This window comes from Kryptolebias marmoratus, linkage group LG3, assembly GCF_001649575.2.
Source record: "Kryptolebias marmoratus isolate JLee-2015 linkage group LG3, ASM164957v2, whole genome shotgun sequence".
Classification (NCBI taxonomy): Eukaryota; Metazoa; Chordata; class Actinopteri; order Cyprinodontiformes; family Rivulidae; genus Kryptolebias; species Kryptolebias marmoratus.
The window spans coordinates 9785809-9811778 of record NC_051432.1 but is presented as its reverse complement, the minus strand read 5'-3'; the positions used below and the strand labels follow the sequence as shown (position 1 = coordinate 9811778).

Sequence of the window (25970 nt, the reverse complement as noted above, 5' to 3'; positions counted from 1 at the left end):
CAAAACTTTTTACACGATTAAGCAGTCCATAATTTGCCTCGGCAAACGTTTAAAGTTTGTAACTTTGGTGGCTTATGCAGGCGAGACTTGGACTATTTTTAACGTATATCACCAAATGGAGAAAACGGCAGGGAGAAAGACCTCCTGGCTTGTTTTCCACCTCAGCTACGGTGAAGTTTCCAATCACTTAAAAAAGAAATGATTTAAAGGGAACGCTACGGAGCATGCCATTCGGAGTTATAAAGTGAACCAAGTCTGTCGTGGGAGGTCATTTAAAGATTTACTTTCAGGGCAATGCGTTGGCCGAGGGTGGGGAATGAAAGACTTACATCATGGAGGGAGAAGGAACTAAGAATGGTGGCATCTCAGGAGGCTTTGACCTTTTGACCCGGTGTGATGAAAAAAGAAGGGGTAAAGGTCGTGGAGAAGAAAAAAGGGGTGTTGGGGGAAGGGTGGAGCTGAAACCAACGAAGAAGTCAGGGGGTGGGGGGTTGACATGCCTAGGTAGGTGTGGGATGTTGATTATTCGGTCTGTGGTGTTTGTTCTACAAGCTTAGTTTTAAAAACTCATCATGCTGGGGCTTCAGAAGCCTCCCTCTGGTTTCCTATCGCCTCGTGGTAAATTCAGCCTCAGCTGAAAATGTTCTGAACATTTCAGGGCTGGCTGCTGAAGAGGTGGGAAGTCTCACTTTAATGATTACATCAGTGCTGATCACCTCACACACACACACACACACACACGGATGAGCATTAACAATAAATTATTTGTATTAAAGGTTGACCAAAGAGGTCAAACTGTTAACCATTTACCAATGAATTGAAAAGTTTAGATTTGATGTTGGAAAGCTAATAGTCATTTCATAAACTGCCAATACAAAGAACAGCATCGATTATCAATGCTACTTCCAAAAAACACCAATCGAATGCACATGAATTAGTGTTGAAACTTTAAAAAGGGTCAAATATTGTGCATAAGAGGCCTATAATTATTTTAAAATGTATTCATGAAAACAAAAATACTGATTTTTCTGCTGTGCTGATTAACTCAGTCAAATAGTCAAATTTAAGGATATTAGTTTAGAAAAATCATATATACAAAAGGAAAGCAGATGGATTTTACTCCTTTTAAAACAAAAACAAAATTCCAATCATTAGATCACTCATGCTCAAATCTGTCCGTTTCATTAACAATAGATCACGTCAGCATCACGTTCAAAAAAACAACAAATCCTCGCTCAGGTTGTCAGATCTGCACCTCCCTTCCTTCCTATGCTGAAAACAAAAAAAAACAAAAAACAGTTTGACAGTTCCAGGAACGGTCAGCGTGCTGTTTTTACAGAAATCAGCCCAGTGTGACTCACCCCCACTACCCATCGAGCTGTTTTCCTGCAGATTCCCATGTTTTATGGAGGTGGACAGCAGAGTGCAGAGACAGCTATCCCATTAATAGGAACTAACTGCGTGGCGGTGGTTTGAGCCTTGGCTGTTCGACAAAACTGAGAGGGATGAGGCAGAAAGCTTTGGGTCGATAGATTAAGGAGACACTGATGGAAAACCTTTAAACGGCGCGGCCTTTTAATTTACTGCTCCAACGTGAAATCTTCGAGTACGAAACAAAGTTCACTCTCAAGTGTAGTTAAAATCCTAAATAAGTACAAACATCTTTAATTTGTCCTCAGAAGTATATGATACGATGTATATGTACACGTGGCTCCAAAGTTCCTGCCATAGTGACAAATCAAATATTTTAATCGAGAACATGGAAACAGCTTAATTTCAGTGTTTTCTTTTCTTAAATGACAAGAAATAAAGGTTCCTTAAGCAGACACGGGGCATTTTTCAGGGTACAGCAGCTCCAGATGCTCTGCAATTAAAATTTCATGTATTTTATGGCACCTTGCTGCCTCCTAGTGGTTGAACTCAGACTTGTTCGCCAATCTTGACAACTACCCTGAAAGTTAGTTACAAAAAAGAACGTAGCATATGTTTCAGAGAAAGTCGGAATATGTTACTTTTATGTACAAATATCTACACTCCAAAATGCAAGAATGTTTAAGTATCTGACCAGTTTAATGTCTGCACCTTCTTCTTGACACACAATGCCACTTTCCTCTAAATCACAAAGTCAGCATTTCCTGTTCAGGCCGCGGAGTATGAAACAAAGAAGCTTGTTTTCTACAAAATAAAACAACTTTATTAAGTCAAACACAACTTGATTTCGAAAAACAAACATGTCTGCAGTAGATGGTTAGCTCTCAGTTTCAAAAATATTTACCAAACGAACTGCAGTGAACTTAATATATACACTGTATATAAAAAGCGAACATGTTAAAAATGCATACAATGATTTTAAAAAAGGAAGAAAAGGAAGAATAAAGAAAAAAAAACAGACAAGCAATTTCTAATAATTATAAATCAGGGCTAGTAAACTTCCCCCATTTTGTATTAGTGTCTAATGTCTTAATTAAAAACATCATAAAAACCTGAAACGAAGCGACACCTGTATGGTGCCTTTTTACACTTACTGATGTTTGACCTATGCTTATGCAGAGTTACTCCACTATGTGCACGTCAGGAACACTTTATAAAGTGTTTTTAATCAGTTGAACTCTTGGTCAAGCTGAAGTCCCTCCGCGTGTCTGCAGGATTAAAAAAAAAAAAAGAAGTGTTTATTTGCTTATGAGCTTGAAGTAGACATTACAAACCACACCATCAGACATAAAAAGTTCCTGCTTTGGACTTACCATGGGCTTCATTTCTCCTCCATCCCCTCCGGCTGGCTTGTACTGATCCATTTTCTTACTGTTCTCAACATATTCCTACAAAAAGACACAAGGAATGATTGAAAACAGTTCCACGTGTTACTTCTAAATTATTATAGAGGACATAGATTCATTAAAATGAGCAAATAAACAGAAAGACCGGTGCTTCAAGTCAAAATGGTCCTCCAGCTTTCATTGTGTTCCAATATTTCTTTAAAAAGTCAAACAAACATCTTGGTCTTGGCTAAAACTACACTCGGCCCCGCAGCGTCTCACCATCAAGGCCTTGTCCATGTAGTACTTTCGTCCGGGGCTGCCGTCATTATACTTCGTGTCCACGGCGAAGCACAGGAAGAGGACGTCGACCACGTTCTCAAACACGGACAGGAAGCAGTGGGCCACGAGGAACGCGAACAGACAGACAATGAGGAGCGGCAGCACCCACACCGTGTAGTCCCTCTGGTAGTTCAGAGCCAGAACGCCCGCGAAAGCCGTGCACGAGACCACGATAATCTGCGAACGGAGACGGGGAGGGGGGGGAGTTAGTAAACGGCGGCGCGAACGTGCCTTTGACCATTTGGTGGCAGCACAGTGAAACGCCACTTCGGGCAGAACGTAGCGCTTCAGAGAAACGGCACGATTAAACAGAACCGTCACAGAGCCTAAAACTGGTACCTTCCCCAGGAAGAGGACAAAGTCGCCCACTGTGTTGATGGCTGTCACTCGGAGCGCGTTCTCCACCAGGATGGCTAAAGCGTCACAGGCCGAGGCGCAGAAGTTGGTGCTGTTGATGGCTGTCGCAGTGTAGGCGTTCTGAAATCATTTCACGTTTGAATGTACACGTATAAAAAAAAAAACTAATTATAAACTTTTCGTATTTGTTACAACCAGTGCTTACTTGGTTTAAGTACGCCAAACACTTCTCAAGACACCACAGACAGCAGACGCAGGCCTTCAACATGCACCGAGCGCAGGCGTTTTCCTGAGGTGGGATGAAATTCACAACAGCTTGAGGTTACAGCAGCACAAGGACGTCAATATCGGCCCTAATACCGACTCGCTTTGTGTCCGGCTTTAAGGTGGACCGGTTTAGGACTGACCTTCCCTTTGAGCTGGCTGTGGATGTACGTCAGGATGATGCGGGGGATCTTCACGAGCGTGATGATGAAGGAGCCCTTTGCCAGAGTGCCCAGGTGATAGCGAACTGTGCGAACCATGGCACTGAGGATCGGAGTCGCCGGCATGTCGGACTTGTTCCTGGAGTCAGTCACAGAAGAGAAAAGGGCATCGCTCAAACCATTCGGACTCTCAAACTTAGCACTTCTCGAAGGGATGCACGCCGCCCGCCGCCTTTCTCGCCAGTTTTAAACTCGGAGCTGTCGGTGGAAATGATGCAATAATGTAAGACCTCGTCAGATATGAAAGCGTTCATACACATTTCTGTCTTGGCTAATGTTGATCAACTAGGGCGGCCATCTTTAATTGGGGTCACTCCAAAAGTTTATCAGTTGTTCAATGATGAATTGGAGATATTTTACTAACAGACAAGCAGGGGTGATGTTGAGAGGTAATGCTAAAGTTTTAAGCGAAAATATTGCACAACGTGTTGTCCTCAAGTACGTGTTGGGGGTGATGCTCAACCACTACCACTCCAAACTGTTCCGCGGTTACTGTAAAATTGGTTGATTTATAGCCTTTTTTTTATTTTTTATTTCCTGATAGTTGGCTGCGGCGGCCATCTTGAACTGGGCTTACCACAGACATTTATCAGTTGTAAATTTACATCCAATCATTATTTTCTGGGAGTTTCATGAAGACCCGTCCGCTGGTTTTACACACACACATTCCCTTTGCGCATTAATAACTAAGAATGCCAACAAATCACCACGAAAGCACGCATGCTCTGCTACGTCTGTCACACCTGGTGAAATAATAGGTGACGACGGCTCCTGAAATGGTCATGTGCTGGAAGGCGAGGATGAACTCGCTGATCCAGATGAGGCCGACGGCGTGGTACCACACCATGTACTGAAGAGGGCCCTGCATCTGATACTCCACCACACCCGTGGAGTTGTTCTTTACTGGTGTCCCTGTTGGGAAACACAACAAAGATGAAACAGTTTCATCCGTGGAAAAAAAACTCCAATACATCCTTACTGTTTTCAGGGTTACTGATCATTTTCTGCCTTCAGCTCCGTGCCCATGCAGGTGAAGATGAAGCTCTAACAAGTATCTTTGCAGATCTACACAAGCCTTTCCGTACTTATTAAGAACATATTTAAAATTCAATCAAATTAAGCAATAAAAAAAGACTTGTTTAGTCACAATTATAGATAAACGGAGCGCCTAACACCCCCAAACAGGAAAGATAAAGCAGGAATGTGAGATATCAGTTCCTCTTGTGCTGGCTCTTTGTTTTATTTATGAATTTAAAATCCACTAATGAAAACGGGAAGAAGGGGGTGAAGAAAGAAATGGTTCTTCGGCTGCATTCATCACGAGACCGGCTCGACATTCCACATGTGGGAGTTTGGCCACGCCACAAAGCCCCAGACCAAATGCCACGAACTTCGCAACTCACAGATCCGTCTGATTTTGGAGCGAGCGCGTGCCGAGCAAACGCTCTGGATCGCGACGAACCGCGTGCGCGACTCCAACCCAGGTGCGTTTTGTCCCTCCTCACCTGAGGTCCCGAGGAAGAGGAGCACAGCTATCCAGTACACCCAGAAGAACATGAGGCTGAGGAAGGTCCAGAACGGCTGCAGGACCAGCAGGGGGAGGTGGATGAACACTTTGCCCGCCACGTGGAACAGGGAGATGGTGAGAGCCACGCGCTTTCTCATGAAGAACATCACCAGCAGCAGAACCACCTGCGCAGTCACACAACCTCCCGTTCAATCACTCGCCTGTGAAACGCCGTCACGTGTGTTTTAAAGTGGTCTCCGAAGTCCTACAGCTTCGTGTTTAAAAGCCTGCACAGCCACAGCGCTCGTGGATGCAGCCGTACCGTGAAAATGGTCGCACCGATGGAATACACCAGCAAAGCCTTAACGTTGTCCGAGGCCACTTCCTTCCCAAACACCGACGTGCCGTTATTAATCAGGGCGGATCTGTGGTCGGCGTACAGCCACCAGAGGACACCCGTCCCACCTGGAAAAGATAAACAAAAAGAATCCCGTTTAGAAGTGTCCTGTTAGAAGGGAAAACTGAAAGCAAAGCTAAATGTTCTGCAGTTCTGCATCGGTGTCGCGCAGCCGAAATTAAATAGTTACCTATAGATCCAACGATCACCAGAACGGTGAGGATCCATACCAGCAGCTTGGAGATGTAACGAATAATAACCATCATGATCAAGGAGAGAACTGGAGAGTAAAGGAGACACGTCACTGAACTGCGGAAAACACACACAGCATGTAAAACCATCCACTTTAGCATATTTCAGGCTCGTAAAATCATGCTTTATCATGTTCATAAGAATACTAGTGACTATTAATGTTCTTGCACAAGCCAGATTTTTTTTTTTTTATTGTTTTTGATTTTTGAAGAAGTGAAACATAAAAGAGCAAATGAACCCACGGCTCTCGAACCCACGAAAGAAGGAAAAGTCGTGTTGTGAGTCACGCCTCGACAGCGACCGGGCGGACCAAATGAGTCAGATAAAAGAAGGCTAAAGTGACATGGGACTAGCTCCGTCTCTTCTGCCCCCGCTGAGGGGAGGACCTGAAGTAGGCTCGGAGAATGGTTGCCTGTGGGGCTAAACTTCAGAGGATGCCGTGTCTGTAACCACTCAGACATTTCCTGTTTTTTTTTTTGTTTGTTTCATTTTGTTTTGTTTTTCCCAAGTGACAAAAATAGCTCCAACTGTTTCCTTCCTGGTGAATCTTTGGAAGCAATTAGATTAGCTGTGCAGTGTCACAGCACACACACACACACGAAAAACTTACTTTGACTTCATCTAAATAAATCAATCAATCCCTGGCTCATGGTTAAACGTGATGGAACGAAGCATAATACCTAAAGCCAGAACACAGAGGCCCATGATGATCTCCTTGCTGGTCACCACGCCAGCGACGACCCGCCGCAGCACAGTGTTGTCGCTCACAAACGTGATGAAGGCCTGGGCGAATTCCACGTAGCAGCCGATATCCGTAGGAATGCAGCGGTGGAAGACGGGGACGGCCTTACTGGGAAACGACAACGCCGGTTTAGTTATTTCCAGGGATTAGTCCCTAAAGCAGAACACTAGACTTCACATGCAATTCATAAATGCTGACCCTGGATTGTGTATGAGATTACTTGTGTTAAATTTAGTCAAGAACTGTTGATTTTAAAAACTCCTTTAAACATAAAAAGATATCCACTTCGCTCTCTGCCCTGCTCAGACTAGTTGTTAGCATGTCAACTGGATCAAAATTAAACCCTTTTTCTCCAAACTGAGGTGGTTCAAAGAGCTACCCACTACAGGTAAGATATTAACTGTTCATAACCTTTCCATAAAACCCCACTCCAAAATATCTGCATTACCACTTCAACCGTACAGACAGATACTCTTTATTGATCAAATGAATCGAGTTTATTAATAATGATCAGGTGAACCCCGCTCTCCTGGTTGAAAGACCTGAATCTTGTGTGTGTCATCGGCACATCCTCCAGTTGACAAATTCATGGGAGCGATGAGGGCGTGAGTGTTTGTTTGTCTCGTTTGTCTCTATGTGTCCCTATGTGTCCCTGTGATGGACTTGCAACCTGTCCAGGGAGTACCCTGTCTCTCACACAGTGACTACGGGAGACCCGGACAGAAAAAAATGGATAAAGAAAACGGACGGATGCATAAATATCAATAATAATAATAATAGATTAAAGCACAGAAATTATTACCTTGGTGGAACAGGGAGCTTTGGACATTTAGTGGATTTGTCTGGATGGCTTACATATCTTGTAGGAGAAATTTCATAGGAGCAGAGGTCAGAACCTAACAACAGGGAAAACACACACACACACACACACACACACACCTGATTACTGCACGTTTCAGTATCACCACAGCCCTTTGAAACATCTCTCTAACAGTGTAGTTCTGTTTGTAATTAAGTGTGTTCAGGAACTATAAATGCGTTGTAACACACTGATTAGCCACAACATTCAAACCACAGATGGCTAAAGTCAAAGACATCAATATGTTTCAGGAATAGGCGGTTTTCTTCTGGGAGACTTTGGGTCCTGGTGTTGAAGTAGCTCTTACTTCGACAAACACCACCCACCTAAACCCTGTGACAGCGTGGTAACAGCAGCGGCCTCACTCAACAGGACCCACCGTACTATAAAAAGTGCTCCCGGACTTCAAACCAGTACATTCTGGCGACGTCCCTGAACATGTTATCAAGCAGCAGCCTCTCCTTATCGGCCTTACTGGTTCAAAGCTGTTTTGGCGACACGATTGCACAGTTTTACCCCAGCTGGTTTTATTGCTGTGGTTGATCAGGATACGAGTACAGCGACACACCAGCAACCGGAACACAAGTCCACGTTTACAGCAGCCCTAGCTTCCTCACCATTGTTAAGAGAGAAATCCTTGACATCTTTGTACTCCTTCAGCTCAGTGGACGGACATTTGGAGACGCACAAGGCGGTGGACTTGATCTTCCTGTTGATGAGGTCAAGGTTGCAGGGGTCGAGGAAGAAAACGTATCTAAAAACAAAAAGGAGTTTTTAGATTTCGAGTCTGCTCGGTGCTGCCACTTCCACGCAACGCAAAATAAAAAAAATCACATTTTCCTCTATTGTAAATCAAATATATTTGGGGTGCTGCGATGTCATTTGGGGCCGTTTTCTCTGGGTAGGAAATTTTTCCAACGTTGACATTCCTGCCTCATTGGACAGACCCTTCTTTGTTGCTAAAACGCCTTTTATTCAAAGCCTCCACGGGCAACCAGCCCATCAATAAAGCTTTCCCATTGTTTCAATGAATCTAGGCCTTCAGGCAGTACGATGATACGAAGCTGCAGCCCAAAACAATCAAACACACACAAAAAGAAACGACTAAATAAGACGTGTGGACAACACATATAACAGAATATGTTTGTAGAATCCAATTTATTCAAGGATAGTAAGAGCTGACGAACTGAGCTGGAACAACTAAACCGTAATTTTATTACTACACTCCATGTAACGCCAGTTATAAGAAACCAGACTGACTTTTTCTCCGACATGTCCCTGCCACTGAGAGGCACTCCTTCGATCCTGGTGTTATTCCGACCGCAGGTGTTGCCGTAGCTGTCGTATCCGGAGATGAGCCGGGAAGCTCCTCCTGTGGCGATGGCAAACCCGCATATACACCCCTGCAGATGACACAGGTTTGAAAAAAAAAAAAAAAAAAAACAACGAGAGAAAAACATTAAATAAAGGCTGAAGTCTAGTCAACGTGTACACACAGTACACAAGAACTGGTTTGTGTGCCATGACAGATGGTAATACTCAGTAGCGCACACTGCAACCTGCTAAAACAAAGTCGTAAAAAAAAACAAAATAAAAAAGAGCCAACCAACCATTATTTTCTGGACAACTCTCAGTTTAACATCCCAGTTTAGCTCAATATCTGTAAAATCGACTGAGTTACAGCCATGTTTGTGTTAGCGAATATTGATAAGATGTGGCCATCTTTTATTGGGCTGACTCCAAAGGTTAATCAGTTGTAGATGTAGCTACATCCAGTGTTTATTTCTTTAGGAGATATTTTGTGAACACAGGGACACAAACAGAGGCAGTTACATGATCGCCTGCCTTGTGCTTTTGGAGCTCTGACACGAGGGATTAGGCCTGAACGGACTAGTGAACAGGGAGGCATCTGGCCCCAACAGGCTGACAGGACAAATCAGAGAAGTGCAACACGACACTTGTTTTAATTTTAGCATTCTGTGTGAAAGATGTTGGTACACACAAGAACTAAAAGTACGACCGGATACCCCCACTAACCCCAGAATGACAGAAGTTGTAAAACTAGCCACTCTTTGGTTTATTCCTCATTGACTGTAGCAGGGCTTCAAATGGCTCCTTCGAAAACCACAAGTTATTCTTAGGAAGAGCACGCTTGACAGATCTGCATGATTAAAACAGCTCCGGAGCCATCGCAGCGTCAGAGTCAGAACAAAGTGAAGAGAAACTCACCACGCAGCGTTCTGGTAATCCACTTGGATTTACAAAACTGACCTTTTTCATGAGAAGGATTAATAAAACTCAGTTTGAAAACATCTGAATGCCTCCATCTGCGAGCTGCCTTACTTTTTAAAGAAAGGCGTTGGTTCAGTAAATTTAAGAAAAAAGTCAATGTAGTCGAATAAGCAAACCAGGATAAAAGCTACCATTTTGGCTCAGAGCAAAAAGAGAAACTGAACAGCCCGTGAGCACACGTCTTCGTGTTTGTGCAAATTCAAACTAATAAAAATATCAATGTGTTGTCCTAAATGTTGCACACTACAGCTTTAGATAAGTTGGCTTTTAATTAATAACTAAAAAAAATAATAGAGTTCCTAGATTCTGCCTTTATTAAACTCATTGTTGTGTTTTTATATAAAAAGACGTTTTGAGTTTTATATAAAACTTGGAGTTTTTGGTCATAGATCATACTTACCTACTGAGCTCAACAGTACACCTAATCTAGTTTGTTCCTTATATTTTTGCAGTCAAACTACTTTTGCATAGTTTGTGCTATTTTATACAGTCATATATGAAAACATTTGACTTGATCAGGAATAGTTACTTTTACACTTTTTGAATTATTTAACTTTATTGACATTCATTTTCCCCACAGAAATACACTGCGATCTCTTTGATTGCTTCAATACGTTTCTCTGAAATCTACTTCAACATACCTGCTTTATTTTGTCTTCTTGTGCTCCTTTTAGCTTTTCACTAGTTATGCCAATTTTAGCTTTTAAGTACGGTTTTGTTAGCTTTAGCTACTGTTTTGCTAACTTTAGCTTTTAAGCCACAGCAGTCCTAATTAACCTGGAGGTTGCGGGTTTCAGCCCATTTTACCAAATCTTTTGTGAGAGTTCACTCATTGTAACGACCCCTACAGGAGAGACCAGCTGAAAAAACAACAACAACAGCTACAGTTTCGTTTATTGTATCTTTTAGTTACAGTTTTGCTATATTTAGCTTTTAGCTACTAATAGCTAATTTAGACTTTCAAATATAGTTTTACTTTTTGGCTATGGTTGTGCATATTTGATCTGTTAGCTAATGTGTTGCTTATTTCAGCTCTTAGCCACTACTTTGTTGATTTTAGCTTTTCTCTCTGCTTGTTAGCTTTAACAGCTCATCCATTCTTCAGATTAAGGATGACACAAAGCAGTGGTCCAATCCTGGTCCTGGAGGGGCCTCTCTCCTGCAGGTTTCGGCTGTTTCTCTGCTTTGACACACCTGATTCAGATGACTGGGTGACTAACAGGCTTCTGAGGAAGTTGAGGACCAGCCGAGGAGCAGGGAAACATCTAAAACCTGCAGGATGGTGGCCCTGCAGGACCAGGATGGGACACCACTGACATGAAGCAGCAGAGCCATCTCTGCATGATGTCAGACCCGTAACAGGTCGGCTTGCAGGAGTCAGGGACGACATGAAACACTCACCATCCCGACACAGAACAGCGTGAACACGATGAGCCATGGGATGTCCGTGCAGCTGTGCTCCTCCAGCGGCTTCCACTCACTTTTACTCTGCCGAGACATGAAGAACAGGAACTGGTACCTCCGACTCTGGTTTCTTTTTTTGTTTGTTTGTTTGTTTGTTTTTTGTTTTTGTTTTTGCTGACAGCGCCTTGCAGTAGCTTTTCACCGCTGCAGCTACAAATTCAGCAGACAAACAAGCGACTGAGTTGTTCAAAACAATGGGCTGCCACAGCTGCTGCCAAGACGTGACGTAGAGCCCCCCCACGGCCCGCAAAGTTCAACAGAGGCTTGGAAAGAAGCCACTGGGACCATTTTACTCACTTACCTCCGAGCTGCTGCAACATCCCATGTCGGAAACTAGGAGAAAGTAACTACTTCAAGCCTCTTCCTAGTTAGAAGTTTTCCGCCTACGATATATATTTGTTTCTACTCTCGCAACTCTTTGTCTTCGTAAACAGACAGGAGTAGATACGTTTAGACTTCGTTTCATTTACAAACCGCCCTGTTCCTTCCAGCTTCAGGTAAACACGGAAGAAGACGAGCTACACCCCCACCCACAACCCCACCTTAAAAAAATGGCCTGGTGACTTCAGAGGCTGCTACAGACGTCTGCAGAACACGACGAAAGCTGCAAAAAAACATGCGTCAGAAGTTAAAATATCTTTTTCCTCCGCTGCCTGTTTTGTTAGTTTGTTTGTAGCGTTAGCGTAGCACTACTCTGCAGGAAAAAAAGAATTTAATAGTTTTTGGCTTCACGAATTAGTTTTAATATTCACAAACTCATTCCAAAGCTAGGCCTTAATAGCAAACGAATGCGAAAAGTATAATAGATGTAGTTCGATGCACAACGTTTGCAATGTGGTATAGCGTCAAAATAGTGGTAAGTTTATGATTTACCGCCGCTGTTGTAGTTTTTCCAAGCGCGTGTAGGGAAAATTACGTGGCGCATTGAACGCAACACGACGGAAAGCAAACTGGTGGCACGCGGGTCTGCATGGAGGGGTTTTGGCGCCATTTGCTGGATTAAAAACTGAACTGTAGATTGTCACTAACTATTGATGAAAAATCATGTCTAGGCGTGTTATTATTTACCAGAAACTCAAATTATGAGATGACGACAATTTACCTAACTAGTACAATTTCATGCTGATGGTTTTGCCAAACATTTATCCATATATCAGGTGAAAATATTTATTTATTTGCACCAATACTTAAACTTAAACTTATCAGTTATATAAAAAAAGTGCTTGAGCTCACCTGTCATTTTTATTTTATTTTATTGTTCAGACTGTTTTGACTCATTGAGTTTTCCTTCAGCATCAAAGTGGACAGAAAGTTGAGGCAAGTAATTATAACCAACCTATAACAGGTGTGCATGTAATGTTAGCAAAATATCTAATGAACCACTGGATGGATTTTAATTAAACTCTCAGGAAGTAATCACTGGGTGTCCATGTATTGTTGTTTAAGTTTTGAAGTCAATCCCACGCAAGGTAGCTGCCGCAGCTAATTGATTTGAGTAGGCACACAAATAGCTATAACTCAGCCAGGTTTACAGATATTAAGCTAAAAGTTGGTGTGGTGGTAGCTGAGCATCACCCTCAGCACAACCTGTTTGCTTAAAACTTTTTCGTATTTAATGCTAAAGTAAACACTGTCTGTTAGCAACATATCTGATGAACTTAGGACACGTTTAAAGCCATCATAGTTGTCAAAATACACAGTTTCTCAATGTTTTTGAGTTGAAATTTATGTTCTAATCAGTAAATGGTTGGGGGTTAACTTAACCTAAACTCCTCAGGGTTTGTGTAAAGATTGCATTAGAAAACAAAAGCAAATATTCCTCACCTTTGTTTCCAACAAATTAGTTACGAAGATTCTCTCACTAGAGTTCAGACTGTCTCAGTACAGCTCATTTGCAGACGATCTTAGCCCCAGCCTTTGCTTTAGTGCTCTCCACCTCTCGATTTTCTCTCCTTTATGACCCTACTCCAGGTGACTCTCCTCTTCACACTTCACACTTTTAGTCGACGTTTCTTTTCAGAAGAAGAGAGAAGAAGAACTTTACCTTTTCTGTTTCAACCTGGCATCTCCCTCTGACTCTGATTACATCCAGGGATTATTTTACCGACTCCATATCCGTCGCACCCCAAGACTATCCGACGTGAGCTCATCAATATTCGAATGTAAACAAGCAATCCGTAATTGTTGGCAACAAAACCCCGACTCTGCTGATTTCGCTCGTTTATTACCGATTATGTAGAAGGCTTTTGGTGGTGAATTATGCATATTTAGTGGTTGTTGTTTTTTTTAATCACAGATTCAGATCAAAACATTGAAAAATTGCATGTTTTGACGGCCATTATACCTTTAAGTGAAACTCCCAGAAAGTAATCATTGACTGCTCAGTATGTGTACAACCTATTACTACTTGCCGCCTCAGCTAATTGACTTTATCTGACACAAAAATGGCTTTAACTCGGTCATCTTTACAGGTACTGAGCTAATTTCGGTGTTGTAGGAGCTGAGAGTCATCCTCTAAGTGTGCTTCGAGTGCCACACGTTTTGCAAGTTCTCACAATATTGTACAATGTCCCACATAGTGTCATTTGCAAGGTTTGACCAAAGCAGCACAAGATGCGCTTCGTTTAAAAGTCTGGCACAACAGGCAGCTGGTGATGTTGTATTCTTTCAAGGAATGCAAGGCTTTTAATTTTGCAAAGTAACATTGGCCATCTTTTCCAGTTTTCACTCAAAACAGTGTTGTCAGGTAGTAATTTCTCCCTAACTCTTGTAAGATTGCTGCAGATTTAAACCAAATAAGGACATTCTTTTAAAAACACCCGTTGTTTCAGATGAACATACATGCACTTTGTCTGCTCAGCATTGAATGGCTTAAATTGTAGATTAGTAACAGCAATGTATCCAGTTCCACAGCACGCTGTGAGCCGTTCTGAGTGTAAAGTATGCGTGAGTAACACACCAGATGTTCTGTGACGTTGCGCTCCAAATCAAAGCGAAATCAAACTTTGGACGGAAACATCTGCCCCAGAGATCTCGCTCACCGTGTGATGAAACGGCTCTTGGCCTCTCGTCTCCTGAACCGCGGTCTCAAGTGTTTTCCAGCTGATGCTGCTTTGGCAACAGTGTCCAAGGACAACAAGCTCTCCTTGGAGCCCCACCAGAGGAGTCAGTGCCAGCGCTGCGTACGTTCGGCGGAGATCTGCGCGAGGAGATGCAGTGCGTCACCGCCTTGGCCGGCTCGCGGTCCGGCCCGAGATCCAGAGTAATACATCACGTAGAGCGCAACGTGAGGACAAATAATCCGTCTTTGCTCAAGTTCATTCAACACTCGAAATGCTAGCCAATCTGAAGCTCTGGGGGGGATGTGATGAGTATGAATTGGCTAGTGTTACACATGAAACAGCCATAATAATATTACAGCAATTGCTTAATCTTAAAAAATGATTACTTTTGGAAGCTGTTAGACTTGTTGTTTGTGATCTGTCTGGTGTGATTTAGCTGCAAGTGGTCAGCTTGGGTTGAGTTCATTCACACCTGGCTGTTTAATATGTAATTAGATGTCAAATACCCATGCTGTAAGCAGATATACACACAGCCTAACCTAACAGATGCAACAGAAGGGAAAGGATCATATAAGGATTCTTGACTTCACAGAGCTCAGTGCAGAACAAAGACTGAAGACTGTAACCTGGAAGAATCCACCGCAGTAAAACACAGATGTCTGACAGCCATCAGCTGCATTGCACAGCTTCACCTGACATAATGTTTAAGCTGTCGTCCCGTGATTAACGCACAACAACTCACGGTGACCGTGTCTGGTCCGATCAGCTCTGAAAGCGATCAGACCAAACAAAGTAAGGACAAACTCGCCACGCAGCGTTCGGGTGATCCACTCAGATTAACAAAACCCCAACAAAGTTGAATGTTTCGTTAAAAACGACTTTGATAAACATTCCATTAAAACTTAGCTAGAAAAAACAAAAACGCTATATCTACAGAATATTCCCACGGATAGTCGTTTTAATTGTTTGTAATCAGCCGGCATCTGTGTGGATCTTTGCATCCAGGCGATAACTCTGCTTGTTGTGTGGAGGTCAGCTCAGCAGGAGGTCAGCTTGGCTCGGGACTGATTGTGTTCACACTACCACCTTCGGAGGAGGTCTGGATCACATATAGCCACATGCATTTGGTAGTCTGACCACCTCTGAAGGTAGGCTGAGTGAACTTTTTTTTTTTTTTGCACATTGATGCCCTTCAGAACTGTATTTATGGCTTTTTTAATTACAATGTGATTGTTTCGGATAGAATTTAGAGACGGATCTGAACAGCCCCTTTGTTGTTCTTTAAGAACTCTGAACTCCTGTATTACCTGAAATAGCTATGTGAATGGAAGTGTTTTCTTTTTTATTTGTAAGTTTGTTTGTTTGAAATACCTTTAAACCATCGCTGATTAGTGATCATTCACTTTTTCTTATTTTTTACCTATTTGTTTGTACTATTTTTTGAGAGATATTGCAGACGAATCAAACTGCGAAACTCTCCCAGTCGCATTTAAAAACAAACCATACACTGACAGCAAAGATGCTTCTGTTCAGCTCTGATCAGTAAATACGTGAACAAAGACCGTCTGTAGGCGTCATAAAATGGCTGGTATGGTAACTACAGGAGGGCTTTCTCTGTTTGGTTTTGTACGCATGCCTGTGTGCATTCCTCTACACATTTTAAAGCCAGCGACGTGTAAGAATGTGCTCAGGTGCAGATGTTTATAGGTTTATTAGGCCCGCATTTGAGCCAGGATATATGTCTAAACAAAATTCAGCTGTTGTTACACTCTTACTCTGACCATATGCTTCATTTAAGACACAGGCTAATTATCAGACACCAGGGATTCTATCAGAAGTGCAGCATAGGTCATGTAACAGATTGGATATTTATGTCCTTCCTGCCATAAAATGACTTTCTAAGCAGGACGTGGAGATTAAACCTTCCAGAGTTAACATTTTCCCTTTTTTTAATCTTCAGTTTGGATGGAAGACTAACCTGCTCTGGTTTGTACAAATATTTATTTGGCATATATATGTCAGCTAACTGTGTTGTTTCTAACCTTTTCATCTCGAGGCACACCACACGACAAGCCAAACTCTCACATTTATTATTATGATTATGACCCATTAAATATCAAATTGCTGGTAATTTACTTAAGAACTTACTATTAAATGTGTTACTTAACTATATTTATACCAAGGAAAAATGTCTCCATCATACTTGGCCGTAGCTTTATATGGAACAAAATGTTTTATCTGGTGCTGCTTTATGCTGTCTGGAATCTTGATTATTCTTTAGATTGTATCGACAGGTAAACATATATTTGGTAATGAGTTTGCAGTGTCTGAAACCCGGCCTAGAAGCTGGACAGCAGCTGAATGCTTAATGTTAGCTGGGCCTGTCGCAGCTACGAGACAAGTGGAGGATTCTTTGTCGTAACAATCATTTTTAAAGTGAAATATGCCACTTACTGTAGTGTCGCTCCAGTCATGATAACATAAACTCCCACAGTCATTTGAAAATTGACGGACATTCGTTAAAAAGCCATACAAAGCAGGCAATCTCACTCAACCCCACAACACGTGTGCAAGGAAATGACATTATCTAAAGGGTTTAAACTCAACTTGTTCCATCAAAAGGTGAAAAACAATGTGGAAATCTGTCCTTTTCTGGTTAATCTCATCCAGCTGTTTACATACAGATGATAGGAGATGATTATGGTGGTTAGAAAATGCAGGTTTCCTAAATAATCCCAATTATGTTGTCTAATGATAATAAATTTGACCTTGGAGGACTGAATTTCTTTAACCTGTCGACATATTGTCTCGATACAGATTCTTGATTTTTTAATAAAAAATCTTATTACTTTATCTATTAGTACAGTCTGTTATTAGAAGATTGTGAATGTTCCTGTTATTGTTGTGCACTTAATACAAACCTCGTTTGAAAAGCTCCATCTTTGCCAAGAGCCCTTAAACCTAACAGTGTCAGTCTCGTCCCCCTGACTGGAACACCTGACTTTAAGTTGCTTTTGTAGGAATGATCACATAAATATGGTACGTGGTTTTTTTTTGGGGGGGGAGCAACTTTTTGTATACTTGTAATTTGATTAAGTAGAAAATTATACCTCGTTTTATAAGTAATCACTGTGGAAATGCTGGTTATTTCATTCAAGTAATACACTTCGATTTGGTTGGGGTTTTTTTGTCCTATTGTGCTGGTAATTTCATGTTGATATTTGCAGGTGTAAAAAAAAAAAAAAAAAATACAATAGACCCCAATGGGTTTGGCCAGTTCCTATTAATAAACATAGCATGTGGGAGACGGGTGTGGCTGGTCCCGTAAACGTGGTATAACATGCAAGAAAAGCTGAAAGGAACACAAAAAAGGAGAGAGATTATTAATTGTATTAACATTATTAGTGAGTACTCCCTAACAGCTACATCTTCACCATCTCCTCAGTTGCAGATTCCTTCTCTGAAGAGATGACATTTTTTTTAGCCTGTTGCGGTCTGTATTCTCAATAACATGCACTTCCTGTTCCCACAGTAATAGACCAGCTCTGACCCATGATCAGTCCGTGATCAGTGGCCAAGCCCCCCCCCTCCGTGTCTCCCACGATGACTGCTTGTGGGTAAGAAAAGCAAGTTCGAATCAACAGATGATTAAAGACGGTTTTTGTTTCATTTAAGACAGCTCTTGGTGCTCTTAAGTTGCATCATGTACGCTGGGACGTTACATCCAAGAATATTGCAGCTGTCCGTGTTCCCACCCAGGCCCCAAAGACAGTTATTAACCAATGTGACTCCAGGCTTCTGAAAAGAGGCTGGCAACCGCAGGGCACAGCAAGTGACAGGAAAGGAATCTTGGTGTGGTTTGGTGATGTTATTTTTAGATCCTTGGATGAGAGTTTGGCATTTTGTTTTGTGTTTCTTTCAGGGTAAATGACCCCAAGAATTGTTTTCGCATATTCCCCTAATTGCTAGTCAGGTTTATTGGAATAGAAACAAAGTGGAGGGGTTAGGGCGAAAAAAAGGTGTTATTTAAGGAAGGCTTCAAAAAATGAGCTACAGAATCTACTTAAAGCACCCTTTGTGTATTCAAGGACTCAAAATGACTCAGTTATGGGAGGGACACTAACATTTTCCTACATGGGCAAACACTAAGTGTTCTCAATGCCCTTGATTTAGACGGGGCTTATTTTTTCCAATAATAAACTATATCAGCCAGGAATGTGGGGTCGTTTCCTTTGAGCCCACAGGGCTCCTCTTAAGAATTTGACGGGTTGAACAGTGGGGGATTTTGGGATGATTCTTGAATCGTTCTTTTTATGCGGCTGTGACTGGACTCGTGACTTACAGTTTTGCACGGATATGAGGATGGTCATGCCCATTCTCGCCAATGTTACAGTTTCTATCTGATGTTTTGGGAATGACTTTATTAATGTTCACACTGGTAACATGACAGGCGGCTCGATTTAAGGGCTGCCCAGACCTTGTGTTTTGGTCAGCCCAGATTGATTCAGATTGCTGTTAGATCCGTGATGTTTCACCATCTTCTGGTTTTCTTTCTCTTGCTACTGTTCAATTACTTTTCATTGATCCGATGTAATTGTCTCAACATCTATCAAGTGTACTGAAGCATATGTGAAACATTGTGCTGCGGTGCAGTTTGCTAGTCCAGTGGGAACTGGTTTGTCTCAGATGCTGAGTAGTCTTACATTCATTTTATTTTGCGGACAGTTGTCTTCTGTGGGACCTTTTTAGTGTCTTACATTGCTTCTTTCTTTAAAACACTTTCAGTTTGTTGAGGTTTGTAGGCACTTTGTTGATGTTCAACGTTTTTTTTTTTTTGTTTTTTTACTAAATCAGTGAAACATTTAACCTATCCTGTGGTAGATTTAGGATCATTGTTGTCATTGTTGTAGTTCATAAAACATTTCCGGCCAAGCTTCAGCTGTCAAGCAGATGGCCTCATATGTGACTGTAGAAAATGTTGGTACACAAAACTGTTTGTAGTTGACTTAAAGACTCCAAGCTGCCCGGCTCCTGTGTCTGCAAAACAAGCCCAAATTATCAGCTCGCCATCACTGTGCTTGACAGTTGTGAATTTTGGTCAAACATCTCAGTTTTTTTGTATCTTGTCTGTCGAATAGATTTACAAACAAACCATTCTTCCGTCATTTTTTTTGTTAAAAGTCTCTGCAGCCAGCCATTAATGACAACGTAAACTTAGATTACTTTGACAGATCGCATTTGTTTTCAGGTGACACCTCCATCCACCGACAAATACCTTTTCTGCATTGAAGAGATAAACTCTGCCCCTCATTTCTCATCGTCACCCATAACCCGGGTATGGGCCGGTGAACTAATAAGGAACAGCCACGGAGCTTATTTTAAGATCTAAAAGATCCAGATGCCATTTTTATAATGTCATAATGAGTTAAGTTGTAGAAATAATACCACGTCTAGACAATGTGTTTCATTTGTGCTTGGGAGCTAAAAGACAGTGGTTGGCTCGCTAACAAGCCTGAGAACTGTGTAATATTTTCAGCAGTCGTTTGACATCTGAGTACCAACATGATGATAATGTGAAAAGCTTGCAGTTTTGGAAAAAGGGCCAGTTTGTGTCGCAGTACATGTAAAATACTCGCAGCACTGGTGTTTATTCTGAATGTTTTTCACTGATGAATGATACAGTGACGCAGAGCAGCTGCTCTGTGGTTTTGTACGATGGTTTGATTGTTGAAGCGAAGCATAACCTCTTAAATTATAATGTCCACAGAAGAATATAGAGCCACATTCATGCTGGTTTCTGCTCCTTAATCACAAGTTTTATCCACATGGAAGCTACTGTGGTCGACGACGAAAAAAAGAAAAAAATCTGGGTTTCATTACATTACACTACAAAGCATGTGACATCCAGAGGAGTGTTGTTGAACTTGGATGCTTCCGCTTCAGTACCAGTAGGGGCCATCTGCGTCCCTGGGGAGCCAACATTTTGTGGCGGTGCACAGTTTTCCCAGTGCAGACACTAAGAAAAGATTCACCCAGAGCCTCACCTCACATCTGGATGACCCAGAGATCAGAGGACGAGGATGTTTGGGGGCTTCATTCCAGTTTTCTCTTGTGCTCGGATTGTCTCCGCTGGTTTGCTTCATTGTTCGTTTTGTGCAGCTGACATGACAGAGGGAGAAAAAAAAAAATGAACCCAGTTGCTTTTTGTAGCGCGGAGTGCCGAGATGGCTCTGCGCTGAGTGCTGAAAGGGGTGTTGTTCTGTTAAGTTATATATTTAGAATATGCATTTTGGACTAACCGTTTTGACCGACAGAAGCCTTGGGAAAAAATTTGTGACATCAGCTGCATGTATTTGCAGTTTTGCTTCTGCTGAATGCCACATAGAAATTACTAAATTTGGACATTTATTACTGGTATTTGGGTTCTCGATATGTTTTTCTTCCCTGTAGCCTCATTTAAAACAATGATATCATGCTAAACAGCACTTTGTAGCAGCGATATTAAGCCTTTGAGAACCTTTTACAAACATATCCTTAGATTATCAGCAGTCGGGTCTTGCCTTGCTGTTGTTTTTATCACTGTCGGCGTGTTTGGTTAAGAATACTTGTACCGTTACAGGATGACAAATTGAAAAAAAAATAAATAAAAATGCAGACTTTGGATATAACTGCCAAAACATTAGAGCAATCTCTCTTGGCGTAGAGCCAGAAGTCTTATGAGGCAGCCAGTCTGTTGCTAATCAAAACCAAATGGTGGGAGCCTGGTCGAGCTAAGGGAGCTAAAGCAGAATGCAGGAAATAAGGCTGAGAAGAGGAAAGAAAACAGTTTAAAGAAGAGGATAAATGGTACTTTCTAAACAGTAAGTACGAGGGCACAGCAGAGGAAGCTGAATAAACGTGTGTAGCGCTCTGAAGTTTAGAGACGGGGGATGGGGCTCCTCTGATGGGATTCATACTCCCTGTCAAAAGGCAGCAGGGAGGAGACCAGATGAGAAGACGGACAGCAGAGAGGAGAGAAAGGGGTGGAGTGTGTGTGAGTGTGTGTGTGTGTGGGGGGGGGAGCAAACCCAGCCCATCTTACACCACCTCGACTCTTCAGCGTTCAGTGTCAGCAAAAAAAACTAATGTGATCAAGATGGAAGCAGTCTGTGGACTTTTCACGGCTTCCCGGCTTTCTGCCTGCCTTTGGGGGCTTCACAGCTTCTCTGACGGTTCGAACGCCAGGATACCAACGGGAGTTTTGAATATGTCTCGCACACATTCAGATTGAGGACTGCTCACAGAGCAACCGGGGCACTTGGAGAGACTTGGACTCATATTTCGTAGACGTGAACGAGTTGCATCTGGTTGATGAATGAGAAGACTGCCTGTGGAACATGTCTGGATAATTGGAGTCTAAGCAAACACTGAACCTGTGGCTTGTTTCTTGGATCATGTTCTCTGCTACTGGATAATCACAAGAATCCGATACTGGATTATTTAGGAACAGACGGTGTCATGACTGGATTATTTACCAATCGTAAAAACAGGTCCTGTAGAAAATAATTGTTAGTGTGTAAGTTTGGCTGTCATCTGTTGGTTTTAGGGCATCTAAAAAAAAAAATTATGTTTTTGAAACATTTTGCTGACTTTTATCAATAGATACAGATTTGTGCTAGAAATGTCAGAACTGGCATGACTTTTTATGACCTCTGCTTTTTAAGAAACTTGTATTCAATGCCATAGTGTGCAAATTCTTATTTGATTTTAAAACATCTTAAAAAATTGGTTTTGTTTGCCACAAAAAGTTTGTCAGTCACAGTTACACAATGAATCCCTGTGCATAGTTGTATAGAACAGCATGATCAGTATTTCCTGTCAGCCAACTCTAATATAGCAAATTATTAGCTTAAATAAAACATTTTATTTGCTTCTTTTATATGAACAGAGAAACAGCAACAGAATAACATAATAAAATACAATATTTTAATCTCAGTTGTATTCATAGGTCATTCTGTGTCTGTAATAGTCATATCAGGTTGGAGACAACCGGCTGTGATTTGACGCTCAATTTAATGATTTTTTTAGTCTGTTTTACAGCTAAAATTTGGCATTTTTTCCCCCATTATTGTTGTTTTAAGATTTTAAAAAGCAAAGAAGAAGACTGGGACTTTCCATGTCTCAGTTCTTATCTTGGTACTTTAGAATATTTGCATCATCAATGCTTTTAAGCCATAACAGCTGTTTTTGTTTTAAGTAACAAAGTGCTTTTGGCGCAGTTTAATGTGAAATTCAGAACGACATTGCTTGGAAACGTATTGCTTTCCCATGTTAAATCAGCCTAACAAGGCTTCCTGACTCCTGACATTTTATACTGATCCAGCTGAGTTTATACTTCCCAGGGACTTGTGAATCCAGAGTAATTGCCACCCTCTTGAACTTTAGCTCACAACTTCCTTTTCACATGAGAAGCGGAACAATATTTACCATATTGACATTTGCAAATTCAGTTACTGTAAACTTAGAACAAGTGAGTACTTAATGTTCCTTACTTCCATTTTCCGTCTCGGTTCCAGCAGATCTGGTTCTTCGATTAAGCCTGGCTTTAATAGCAGCTCTATGGGATAGAACCGGGTTTCCACCATGCTGGTTGCCATAAGAAAAAGAAGCTGGGAAGAGCACGTGACTCACCCGTCAGGATTAAAGTATAGTTATGATGATCTGGATCTGGTCTGCTGTCATGGAATTGACAGTGACGGGGTTTGGATTGGCTCAGGAGCTTTGAAACAAGGCAGACGGACCAGGTGTGCCTCAGTGCCAGAGGGCTGCCAACTATCTACAGAAGTCGTTGGGCAGATACCTTTCGTGGCAGCTTCTCTTGTTGATGATGTTATTGAATCCGAACATTTGATGCTCACTGAAAATGGAAACGGATCATTGGATTTCCAGGATTCTATGCGTGGCTCTGAATCACAGCGTCTTCCAACCATTTCTGTCGTCTTACGCTGTCACCCAAGCAGTAGGATCTCTAGCGCTAATATTTGTTGTACAACAGAACCCCACAATCGAGTTGAGAAGACTTTTCATAATGAAAATGACATTAACTCGGAGAGTAGCCAGAGTCCCGTCTGCGGTGACGAGATTGTCTTTAAAAGCCCACAAATCTCCGATGAAGAGCAACAATACATCTCTATCTCTTCAAACAAGGAGCCTCCATTGTGTGAATCGGCTGGTGAGCATTCTGGCGACCTTCCAGACTGTCAGGAAACAAAGGAGAGCCACACAGAGAGTTACAGCAGATCTCCTGGAATCTTTGAGGCCACGCTGAACCATTCCTCTGCAGCCGAACTGGGACCTCAAACTGACTGCCCAGATGTTGCTGGAGGATTTATTTTCACCTTGGACCAAGCTGGTACAAAAGCACCTGTTTTTGTGCGGTGGGATTCGGCTAACGAGATGGAGAGTGACAATGCAGTGCCACTTCCTGGCAGGACTAAGGACCCAGCGGTGACTGTTTTATTAGATAGAGAATGTGACAGGGGATTGACTGAATGCTCAAGCACAGGTTTCACTTACAAGCTGGACGGACAGGATGGTTTAGAAACTCCAAATGAAACCGCAGGATGCAATTGCTCAAGAAATGTTCAAGGAGACCAGGATTGCTGTGCTGTGGTGTTGGATCAGGGTAAAGATTGTGAAACATGTAGCCAGACACTGATGGCGCAGCGTAATGTTGAAATGGCAGCAGGGAACTGGCCTCATGGAGAGGAAAGTGCACAAGGAGAGCGCAGTGAGGGGGAAATGTGTGTTGGGCTGGGGCCCGCTGACACATTGGATGCCAAAGTCAAAACTCAGTGTGGCTCTTTGACAGCAATCCAAGCTGTATCATCTGAACAACGGAGCGCTGGACATTCAGAGAGAGATGACTTTCAGGCAGACACTGTTCAGTGTGGAGATCATCATGTGAAGACGTATTTGAGTAACTCATCAGAAAATATTGATCAGCTGAAAGAGCTGCCGGTTTGCGAAGATCCAGCCGTGTGTTATCCTACGGAAAATGGTTGTTCGAAACTAGAAACTATCCCAGAGAACAGCATCGTTGACGCAGAAGACACCACCTTGCTAAAATCACTAAATAGTACCAGTGTTGTCAAACAAAATCCAGTTCATGAATTCCACTCGAATGACAAACACGAGGCTCCCGAACAACACGCAGAGAACCTGCCGCCGTACTCTAACGAGGTCAATGAGGGGCTCCATGGAAACCAAACCTCTGGCTGTTACTTCAGCGAGTCACCTGCCTCGGAGGTGGCAGATGGTCACAGGGAACACCTCAGGCCAGAGGCCGAAGCTTCTGCTATGGAGGAGGTGGGTGAGAGCAAGTCCTCAGCCGTTTGCAGCGACACACAGCTGTCCGGGAGTGAACCGGGAGTTCCGAAAGACGACAACGACGTGGTCAAAGTGCGCATGAGAAAGGTAAGATTAAACATGAAAAAACGAATGTGGAAGTTACAGATAAAACCATTCGTTATAACTGTGGTTCAGTAACTGTAGTTCTGATGCCTCAGCTCCTCATATTTTGTCAAGATGATCAAGTCTTTACAGAGCATAAATGCCTTTGCTCCAAATAACTTGTCCCACACTCTGGCAAGTGTCTTGGAGACACTGACTTCACTCTCACATGCTTACAGATCTGAGTTGGAGGGGGGAGATCTGTGAAATGTTTTACTCTTCCTCAACCGCTCATTGCAAAACAAGGTCCTATAAGGGCATGGAGACTCTAATAATGGAGGCTGTGGGAGGGTAAAAGACATTTACTTAGAAAACTGATGTCCTTAATATATTAGTAGCTGGACTATTACTTTATTTGAATTGACAGCAAGATTCCACTTATTCGTAGTACATGGCCTTATAAGCAGGTGTATTATTTAGACAAGAACTGGATTGTGAGGTCAAATTCTTTTCCTGCTTTTTCCAAAAACATTCACGTGAATGGTGCTTCTACTCAGAGTTACTTTGTGAACTGAGTCTCGTGGCTGAGTTGTGTCTCAAAAAAGTAAAGTTTTCTTTGTTCGGTTGTTTTGTGCTAATTATGAAACCGTGTCAAAATCGTTCTATTTTTCATTTAAAGGTTTCTACACAGACAGGCTGTGCTGCTGTGTTGCTGATAGTCTGCCACAGTTCTGCCACCTAAAAGACTACAAACATACAGTGTACACAAAAACTCACACCTTTTCATTTTGAGTAAACTAAAAAAAAAAGCTTCTGCTGAGTGCTTGATACAGCTTTAACGACCCTTTCTGAAAAGCCCGTCAGCAATGTAAACCCAAAGATTTTCAACTATTTTAGTTTAACGCTTCTTGTGTAAGTTGCATGAAAAACCTATTAAGGATGCATGTTCCCTTTTGACTGCAGAACCAAACGGTCACAGTGTAGGAACATAAAAGCTCAGCCCCAGATTATCTCTCGGATATGC

At 42.2% G+C, this 25970-nt stretch overlaps 2 protein-coding genes across 2 annotated transcripts in view; one reads left to right on the top strand and one right to left on the bottom strand.

The window, feature by feature from the left end:
• Window positions 1–2171: 2171 nt before the first annotated feature.
• On the bottom strand, window positions 2172–11971 carry LOC108230344 (choline transporter-like protein 1). The gene is made up of 16 exons (XM_017406472.3): window positions 11755–11971; window positions 11391–11477; window positions 8958–9100; window positions 8315–8451; window positions 7641–7734; window positions 6777–6946; window positions 6035–6124; window positions 5770–5912; window positions 5446–5632; window positions 4684–4852; window positions 3863–4019; window positions 3661–3744; window positions 3438–3575; window positions 3039–3275; window positions 2745–2819; window positions 2172–2639 (listed from the first exon to the last, which is right to left on the bottom strand). The coding sequence occupies exons 1-16, from the start codon at window positions 11776–11778 to the stop codon at window positions 2616–2618; spliced, it is 1959 nt and encodes a 652-aa protein (XP_017261961.1). The 5' UTR covers window positions 11779–11971; the 3' UTR covers window positions 2172–2615.
• Window positions 11972–21628: 9657 nt separating this feature from the next.
• The window catches only part of dlc1 (DLC1 Rho GTPase activating protein), an 86046-nt gene continuing 81704 nt past the window's right edge, over window positions 21629–25970 (top strand). Inside the window, exon 1 of the mRNA XM_017406785.3 lies at window positions 21629–24970. Coding sequence (XP_017262274.1) covers window positions 23138–24970 — 1833 coding nt within the window. The 5' untranslated portion in view covers window positions 21629–23137. The remainder of the gene's footprint in view (window positions 24971–25970) is intronic.

Excerpts from the sequence above, each read along its gene's own strand:
- LOC108230344 (XM_017406472.3), bottom strand. The coding sequence starts at position 11,778 with ATGGGATGTTGCAGCAGCTCGGAG. Across the intron at positions 11,478-11,754 it reads GATGTTGCAGCAGCTCGGAG|AGTAAAAGTGAGTGGAAGCC; the intron begins GTAAGTGAGTAA and ends ATGTCTCGGCAG. Across the intron at positions 8,452-8,957 it reads AGGGACATGTCGGAGAAAAA|ATACGTTTTCTTCCTCGACC; the intron begins GTCAGTCTGGTT and ends TTTTGTTTTTAG.